At 44.6% G+C, this 9,813-nt stretch overlaps 1 protein-coding gene across 3 annotated transcripts in view; it reads left to right on the top strand.

The window, feature by feature from the left end:
- The first annotated feature begins 766 nt into the window (after positions 1-766).
- Positions 767-9,813, top strand: part of LOC100062745 (zinc finger protein 814) — a 100,756-nt gene continuing 91,709 nt past the window's right edge. The window contains exons 1-2 of one of the 3 annotated variants that reach the window (XM_023651518.2): positions 767-1,057; positions 3,680-3,806. In XM_023651518.2, coding sequence (XP_023507286.2) covers positions 1,025-1,057; positions 3,680-3,806 — 160 coding nt within the window. In that variant the 5' untranslated portion in view covers positions 767-1,024. Of the gene's footprint in view, positions 1,058-1,944; positions 2,321-3,679; positions 3,807-9,813 lie in introns of those variants that run through there. The other 2 variants (XM_070225035.1, XM_023651517.2) reach the window with 2 other exon arrangements.

Genomic DNA, 9,813 nt, shown 5'->3' with positions numbered 1-9,813 from the left:
AAGATGCCCCGTTTATATTGGTGTTGTGATAATCTCTTGCCACACGTGCGTGCTGTGACTATGAGAGCTGCAACCAATGACCCATACCAAAACAGTATTAGGTAAGGAGCTCTCCGTTTGAGATAGATGTCTCTTCACTAAAAGGAATTGAGCATATCTTAGGATATGGAGTAGGAAGTGTTATATAGAGAAAATTGTTCCTCAGTGGTTAGGACACAATCACTGACCCTACAGGCAAGAGAGAGCTTTTCTGTGGGAACCAGAGGTAGAACTCCCGCTTGTCCACCTAATTCACAATAGCCCTCTTCTTTCCTCCCAGTCATGGCCCTGTACGGAGTCTCTTCTCTCGAACCTAGCTAATTTAATAGAAATTACAAAACTGACTATTACCTCAGGCTGCATGCATTTGAAAAGCAATAACATAATGTGCCCAGCTACGCGGGGACTCATTTTATGTCAGACCGACTCTGGAATGACATGACAATGTGGATCAGTAGATTTGGGAGCATCTCAGATAATCGTTTTATCCTGTGGGAGCAGGGTGAGTTTCAGCGAGTCTGAAATTACGTGTGTTCACTCCCTCTAACAAGGAGGAAAGCCCCTCTTTCTGAGTGAGGGCAGCAATTCTCAGCATTCCTCACTGTTCGCGGGTCCGGATGCAGAACACCCTTCCCTACGGTCTCGAGAACGCTGGGAACTACATTACCCGGAAGGACCGGTGCTCAGATGAGCCAATCAAAGATCAGGGTGAAGGCATTTCCGTGCGAATTGACCTCCTCGGGGCGGCACTTCCGGTGTCCTCGAGGAGGCGACTATTTTGGCCGTTCTGGCTTTGTTCTGGTTCCGCACCGCTGTGTCACATATCGAGGTGACGAGACCAAGAAGGCGCGAGAGGCGGCGCCGTCCGCTTGACTCTGAGGCTCGGCGACGCCGCCCGGAGCCCCGCGCCAGGCCCGGGCCAGGGAGCGCCGCACCCGGCGCCTCGTCTCCCGCCGCTCCCGGCCCCGCTCCGCCCCCGAGGCCGATGGCGGCGGCCGCGCGGAGGGAGCCGGCTCAGGTGAGCGCTCGGCTCCGGCCCGCCCCGCCCGCAGCGCAGCCCGAGCTCCAGCCCTCGGGCGGGCGCTGCTCCCGGGCCTGCAGCCCAGGCCCCGGGGCCGGGCCGGGGAGGCGCTCGTGGGACATGTGGACATGTGGCTGCGGGCGGGGTTCCCGGGCCGAGGGGCCGGAGGGGACGGTGTGAGGAGGGGTGCCCCCTGCACCGGCAGGGGAGGGGCTGCTCCTTCAGTCCGAGGGCCCCGGTGCAGGGAGGGCTGTGACCAGAGAGGGACGCGGTGCGTGTTGGGGTTTAAAAAGTTGTCCAGGAGCTGCTCGGAGAGAACGGACGGGAAGGGGTGAGGAGGCCGGGGAGGCGCAGGGAGCGGAGTCCTGGTCCGAGGGCGCAGAGCTGGTCCGAGGCGGCTCTGAGGACTGAGGCCCGGAGGTCAGTGAGTGAAGCCGAGGTCACCGGGTCGCAGGGCGGGGCGGGGTCCAGCCGTAGTGGCCTGCCTCTCCCCACAGGTTTTGGGACAGAAAAAGCATTTACAGAACTTGCACAGGGAAGGAGAGGGTGTCCCAACCCCTCAGTGGTACTAACACCAGCCGTGTGATGTCCGTGATTGTGGCGTCTTGAGACTCTTCACTTGCTGCATTCACAGCTCTCGGGTGCGGGGACCCTGAGGATACCCCCAAACCCTGTGTTCTGAGTGCAGGCCCAGGGTCGTAGAGGTGTTCCGATTTCTGGCCACCAGGATAAACAGGTGTGGAAGGTTATCCCAGGAATAGATAACCAGCATATGGTGGTCCAGTGATTGAGATTCTGCACTCTCACTGCCGCAGCCTGAGTTTGTTTCTGTCAGGGAACCACATGACGTTTCTGTCACATGTCATAATATGGTGGCTGCTTATGATTGTGATGCTGAAAGCTATGCCACCAACACTGCAGATACCAGTAGGGTCACCCATGGTGGACAGATTTTAGCAGAGCTTCCAGGTTAAGGCAGAATAGGAAGAAGGACCTGGCCACCCGTTTCCAAATAATTGGGCATGAAAACTCTATGATTAGCAGTGGAGTATTGTCTGTCATGGCTCAGGAAGTTGAGAAGATGGAGCAAAAAAGACTGGGCAGGGCTCTACTCTGATGTACACAGGATCTCCAGGAGTCTGAATTGACTTGATGGTGCCAACAGCTACAAAGTTGAAGAAGTTTGGAGTGACTCCAGGGTTTTGGGTTGTAGCCGCTGAAGGGATGGAAGCTCCATCAAGTGGGATGTGGAAGTTGTCGGTACGTTTATTTTCCTTGGGAATGTCAGAAGTTTTATTCGGGCCCTGTTAAAGAGTCTGACATGTTTCAGAACAGTGAGCGGAGGCATCAAGTGGGCAGGTCTGGAAATCTGGGGAGGGGTTCAGGATGGAGACTTTCAAATGGCTACTGTGGCTCTTGTGTGGACCCGGGTGGAGCTGTGGATCACATTTGAGAAGTGGAATTCGGGATATAGTGATAATGCTGTTAGCGAGTCAGAAAGACTGGGGTGCATGCTGAGGAATGGTTCTGTTGCTTAGCACCTGGTTGAGGTACCTGAGTATGAGAAACACAGGTGAGGGAGGGCTGTCCCCATGGAAAGGTGTGGGAGAGAGCACGATCTGGCAGGTGGCCAAGGCTTCCATGGGATGAGTCGGTGGAAGATGCCTTCAGAGGCAGAGGAGTAAATGAGACAAGTTGACAGACTGGGGCTCCTGCGAATTCTCTACTGTTCACATTCACCAGAATTGTGTGTTGAGCCGTGAGGGGTCTGGGGTGTTCGAGTCTTGCTGTTGGGTAAGATCTGGGGTGAATGTAGTCAGTTGTGAAAGTCACTGTGCCTGGCAGGGAGATTGTAACGGGTGGGGTTTTAAGGGAGATTAAGTGGGGAGAGGCAGATTGTGGCTGCTGAGAGGACAGAAAGTGCATCACAGAAGTGGAGGAGGGTCATGGGTATCTGAAATTCACATGTGGTTCTGGGTGGCTGATCTTGAAGCAAGGATCAGAGGCAGGTGGGGAGGCCTTCAAAGCAGCATCTGGGGCTTTCCCTGGCTGTGGGATCCATCCGAGGACTGGGAAGGTACTGGATTGTGTTTGAGTTTGTGAAGCGCTCTCTGGGTGCCATGTGTCTCGTCCATGGGTGAGTGCAGGGAGATGCCCGTGTTGTAGGGCAGGGAGGTGGCAGAGCTGTGGGGACTGAAGACATGAGAATGTGGTGTCTCCATCATGGTTTGCATTTACATAGGTATTGTGAGCTGAGGGCCCCAAGGCCCGTGTAGTGGGGACTTAGGGGTGAAGCATGAGCCCACGTTTAGCTGTGTCTTGTAGCTACACTCTGGAAGATGCAGGGGAATTGCTTGACAGGAGGGATGGGGCGCTGCCGGCCAGGCCCAGAGCTTGGGTGGCATCTGTGTGTCCCCTTGCCTGTTATTTCTGAGGGCTGAACACAGTGATGATTGGGACCCTGAGGAGAGAGCGGGTGTCAGTGGCAGCAGGGCCTGGTAACCCCTCTGAGGTGGGGAGCTCTGGAGGAGGAAGAGTGCGGAGTAGATGTGCGAGGTGAGGGCCTGTGGGTTCTGAGAGGGAGAAAGTTCATGGTTTCCTCTGTCCCCATCCTGACAGGACAGTGTCACTTTTGGAGACGTTGCTGTGTACTTCTCCTGGGAGGAGTGGAGGCTCCTTGGTGAAGCTCAGAGGGACTTGTACCACGATGTGATGCTGGAGAACTTTGCGCTCATATCCTCACTGGGTAAGGCCCTCTCCCTCCCCGTGACCTGGACTAGGCTCTGTATTTCCTCCCACTCCTTTTCCCTAGGAGGTGCTCTTTCCTTCTCACATGTGAACTGTGGGAATTACATCCTTCTCTTTCTTTCTGGGTGGTGCTGTGTTGCTAGGGCTGGGTGTGTGCACCGCCCTCTTCTCTCCCCTGCAGCCCCAGTACCCTCTGTACTGAGCCCTCACAGGGAAGGATTCCAGGTCAATAGTCTTGCAGTGAGGCTAGTGGATGGCACCTTGCTTGCCCTCTCTGTGGCTGGGTAAATGTGTCCAGATCCATGACACTTCTGTATCCCAGGGTTTGATGGCTTCTTTTAGCTGACATGTCCTCGTGCCTGCCTGTGTGTGGAATTGCAGGTGTTGTCATGGTCACTACTTACCTGGATCGTGGGCTACTTTTAAGACCCTCTTACAGGGTTTGTATTGTTTGGATCTCTTTTTTTTGTTCCAGCGTTGTCGTTCTATTAAATGGTATGTGTTCAAGGTGTACAATATGATGATTTCATATATGTGTACATTATGAAATAATTGAATATCCATATGAAATAATGACACATCCATAATCAAGTTAAGTAACATTTCTGTCACCTCATATGGTTACTGGCTTTTTTTGGTAAGAAAACTTACGATACTCTCTCCCAATAAATTTCAAGTCTAAAATACAGTACTATAACCTATAATCACCATGTTGTACATTAGGTCTTCAGAACTTATTCATTTTATAACTCAAGGTGCATACGTCTTGACCAACAATTCCCCTTTGTCTCGCTGTTCAGCCCCTTGCATTGTACCTGCTATAAATTCACCCTGTTTTGTTTGTTTGTTTTAGATTCCTCATGTACTATCATACAGTATTTGTCTTTCTCTGACTGGCTTATTTCACTTAGCATAATGCCCTACAGATTCATCTGTATTGTCACACATGGCAGGATTTCCTTCTTTTTTAAGGCTTTGTAATACCTGAGGGGTTTGTGTGTGTGTGTGTACATGTACATGTGTATTTGCATGTGCATCCTAGCATATGCATATACCACCTTTTGTCTCTGTTTATTCATTTATGGACATTGAGGTTGTTTCCATATCTTGTGTATTGTGAATAATGCTGCAGTGAAAATGAGAGGACAGATTATCTCTCCCACATTCTGATTTCATTTCCTTTGGATATATACCAAGAAATGGGATTGCTGAATCATGGTAGTTCTGTTTTGAAATTTTCGAGGAACTTCCATATTCTTTTTTATAATGGCTCTAGCAATTTCCATTCCCACCAACAGGATGCAAGGGCTCCCTCTCTCCACGTTCTTGCCATCACTTGTCTCTTCTTTTTGTGATAATAGACATCCTAAGGTGTGAGGTAATACCTTGTTGTGGTTTTGATTTACATTTTCCTGATGAGTAGTGAGGAAGAGCAATTTTTCATATACCTGTTAGTCATTTGTATACCAAATTTGGAAAAATGTCTAATCGGATCCTTTGCCCGTATTTTAATCAGATTATTGTTTTGCTGTTGAGTTGTATGAGTACCTTATACTTTCAAAATAGTTTCCCCTTATGAGATCCATGGCTTGCAAATATTTCCTCCTGTTCTGAAGGTTGCTTTTCATTTTGTTGGTTGTTTCTTTGCTGTGTAGAAGCTTTTTAGTTTGATATAGTTCCACTTGTTTAGTTTTGATGTTTTTCCTCTGGACTTTCGGTGTCATATGCAAAAAAATCATTGCCAATACCACTGTCCAGTGGCCTATTCTATATGTTTTCCCAAGAGATTTTATATTCTCATGTTTCACATTTAACTCTTTATTCCATTTCGAGTTCATTGTTATTAGTGGTAGATGATAGGGGTCCAATTTCATATTTTTGCATGTAAATATACATTTTTCACAGCACCATTTATTGAAGAGACTATCCTTTCCCCATTGTGTGGTCTTGGCACCTCTCTCAAAGATTAGTTCACCATATATGCCTGGGACTTTTTCTGGGTTCTTTGTTCTGTTCCATTCCTCTGTGTGTGTTTTTAAACAGTACCACACAAACACAAAACAGTACCATGCTGTTTTGATTACTATGGCTTCCTAATGTAGCTTGAAATCAGGAAGTTGATAGCTCCAGCTTTGATCTTCTTGCTTAAAATGGCTTTGGCTAGTTGAGATTGTTTGTGGTTCCATATGCATTTTCAGATTCTTGTTCTATTTCTGTGAAAAGTTCCATTGGAATTTTGATAGAAATTCCATTGATTTTTGTATGTCACATTGGGGAATATGAGCATTTTCACAGTATTAATTCTTCCAATCCAAGAACATGGGATATCTTTCTATTTATTTGTGTCTTCACTTTCTTTCATCAGTGTCTCACAGTTTCCAATGCTAGATCTTTCACTTCCTTGGTTAAATTTATTTGTACTTAATTTTTTTTTTTTAAGATTTCATTGTTTTCCTTTTTTTCCCCAAAGCCCACTGGTACATAGTTGTATATTTTTAGCTGTGGGTCCTTCTAGTTGTGGCCTGTGGGATGCCGCCTCAGCATGGCTTGACGAGCGGTGCCATGTCCACGCCCAGGATCTGATCTGGCAAAACCCTGGACTGCTTAAGTGGAGCGTGTGAACTTAACCACTCAGCCACAGGGCCGGCCCCGTATTTAATTGTTTTTGATGATATTGTTAATGTGATTGCTCTCTTAATTTCTTATTCAGATATTTCACCATGAGTGTGTAGAAACGCAACTGATTTTTGTATGTTGATTTTGTGTCCTGCAATTTTTCTGAATTCGTTTCTTAGTTCTAAGAGTTTTTTTTTGGTGGAGTCTAGGGTTTCCTATCTATAAGATTGTGTCTTGTGCAAACAGACAGTTTTACTTCCTGTTTTGTAATTTTGATGCCTTTTGTTTCTTTTTCTTGCCTAAGTGCTCTGGGTAGGTCTTCAGAACTTGTTAAGTAGAAGTGAGGAGAGTGGGCATCTTTGTCTTGTTGTTGCTTTTAGAGGAAAAGCTTTTAGCTTTTAACCATTCAGTATGATGGTCGTGTGGGCTTATTGTATATGGCCTTTATTATATTGAGATATGTTCCTTCTATACCTGATTGGTTGAGTTTTTAACATGAAAGTATGCTCAATTTTTGTTAAGTGCTTTTTCTGCATCTACTGAATGGTTGTGTGATTTTTATCCTTCATTCTGTTAATACGGTGTATCTCTTTTATTGATTTGGATATGATGGACCATCCTTGCATCCCAGGGATAAATCCCACTTGATCATAGTGTCAAAGTCTTGGAATATGCTGTTGAATTTGCCTTGGTAATATTTTGTTGAGAATTTTTCCTTCTATGTTCATCAAAGATATTGGCCTGTAATTTAATTTTCTTGTAGTTTCCTTATCTTACTTTGATATGAGGGTAATGCTGGCCTGGTAAATTGAGTTTGGACATCTTTCGTCCTCTTCAGTGTTTTGGAAGAGTTGAGGAAGGATTGATGTTAATTCTCCTTAAAATCTTTGGTAAAATTGACCAGTGAATCTATCTGGTCCTGGGCTTTTCTTTGTTGGGATATTGTTTATTGATTCGGTGTCCTTACTTGTTATTGGTCTATTCAGATTTTCTGTTTCTTATGATTCAGCCTTGATAGATTGTATGTTTCTAGGAACTTATCCATTTCTAGTCAATCCAGTTCACACTAGTCTAAGTTCTTTGTGTTTCTGCAGTATCAGCTTTAATGTCTCTTGTTTCAGTTCTGATTTTATTTATTTGAGTCTTTTCTAAGTTCGTCTAGGTAAAGGTTTGTCGAATTTTATTTCTTTTCAAAAGCCAACTCTGAGCTTTGTTGGTTTTCTATTGTTTTTCCAGTCTGTATTTCATTTATTTCTGCTTTGATCTTTGTTCTTTTCCTTCCTTCTCCTAAATGTGGGCTTAGTTTGTTGTTCTTCTGATTCCTTGTGGGGTAAAGTTAGGCTCCTTATTTGAGATTTTTTCTTTTTCCTTAATGTGGGCATTGATTGCTATAAACTTGACTCTCAGAACTGCTTTTGATAAATTCGTTTCTCTTAAGATAGTTTTATTTTTCATTTCAATTTTTTTCTTTAACCCACTGATTGTTCAGGAGTGTGTTTTAATGTCCACATATTCATGAACTATCTAGCTTTCATTTTGTTACTGATTTCGAGTTTCACACCTTTGTAGGCGAGTAAGATTCTTTTTTAAATTTTTTAAAATTTTTCTTTTTCTCCCCAAAGTGCTCCAGTACATAGTTGTATATTTTTAGTTGTGGGTCTTTCCAGTTGTGGCATGTGGGATGCTGCCTCAGCATGGCTTGATGAGCGGCGCCATGTCTGCGCCCAGGATTTGAACCAGCAAAACCCTGGGCCGCCGAAGTGGAGTGCGCGAACCTAACCACTCCGCCATGGGGCTGGCCCCGAGTAAGATTCTTGATATAGTTTCAGTCTCATTATATCTGGTAAGGCTTGTTTTGTGGCCTAACATATAATTTGTCCTAAACCATCTTCTGTGTCTACTTGAGATGAATGTGTATTCTGCTGTAGTTGGATGGAATTTTCTGTATATGTTTGTTAAGTCCATTTGGTGTAAAGTGCAGTTCAGATCAAATATTTCCCTATTGATTTTCTATCTGGATGATCCACGTGTTCTTGAAAGATGGGTATTGAAGTCGGCTATTAGTATTTTGTTGCTGTTTTTTACCTTTCAATATGTCAATACTGGCTTAATATATTTAGCTGCTCTCATGTTATGTGCATGTATACTTATAATTGTTACATCCTCTTGGTGAATTGACTTATCACTATCTAATGACTTTCTTTGTCTCCTATGACAGGTTTTGAGGTCAAGTCTATTTTGTCTGTTATAAATATAGCCACCTATAAGTATAAGCTACTTTCTTTTCATTTCCATTTGCATGGAATAATGTTTTGGATTGCTTCAGTTTCAGTTTCTTTGTGTCCTTAGAGCTAAAGTGTGTCTTTTGTAGGCAACATGTGTTTGGATCTTTTTTTGTTTATCTGGTCAGCCACTGTGTGTCTTTGGAGAATTTTGTAAGGACTTGTCAATTGCCATCTCTTTAATTGTTTTCTGGTTCTTTTATAGTCTCTTTTTTCCTGTCTTCCTTTGTGGTTTGATGATTTTCCATAGTGGTATGCTCTGATTCCTTTCTCTTTATCTTTTGTAGGTTTTTGCTTTGTGGGTACCAGGCACTTTTCTTAAAACAGTCTGTTTTAAGCTGATAGCAACTTAATCACAAAAAAGTACCTTTTTAGTTTCCCACCCCCATGCATTTTATCTTCTTGATGTCACAGTTTATTTGTTTTTATATTGTGTAACCATTAAGAAATTATTGTGGGAGTTGGCCCAGTGGCGCAGAGGTTAAGTTCTCATGTTCTGCTTCGGTGGCCCGGGTTTTGCTGGTTCAGATCCTGGGTGCAGACCTATGCACTGCTTGTCAAGCTGTGCTGTGGGAGGCCTCCCACATATAAAGTAGAGGAAGACGAGCACCGGTGTTAGCTCAGGGCTAATCTTCCTCAAAAAGGGAAAAAAAAGAATTATTTTGACTACAGTCGTTTTTAATATTTTTGTCTTTATCCTTTATACTAGAGTTAGGTGATTTACATACCACCATGTTACAGTATTGGTGTGTTCTGAATTTGACTATATACTTGCCGTTAACAGTGTGGTTTGTATTTTCCTATTAGTAATTAGCGTCTTTTCATTTTAGCTTCAAGAACTCCCTTTAGCATTTCTGGTAAGGCCGATAGAGTGGTGATGAATTCTCTCAGCTTTTGTTTGCCTAGGGAAGTCTTTATCTCTCCTTCATTTTCAAGGACAGCTTTGATGGATAAAGCATTCTCTTTTCTCATTTTTTTTCCTTCAGCATTTTGAATTTCTCATTTCACCATCTCCTAGTCAGCCCAGTTTCTGCTGAGAAATCTGCTTGTATCCTTATGGGAGTTTCCATGTATACGATGGGTTTCTTTTCTCTTTCTGCTTTTGAA

This window comes from Equus caballus, chromosome 10 (genome assembly GCF_041296265.1).
Source record: "Equus caballus isolate H_3958 breed thoroughbred chromosome 10, TB-T2T, whole genome shotgun sequence".
NCBI lineage: Eukaryota > Metazoa > Chordata > Mammalia > Perissodactyla > Equidae > Equus > Equus caballus.
This window is presented reverse-complemented; position numbering and strand designations above follow the sequence as displayed.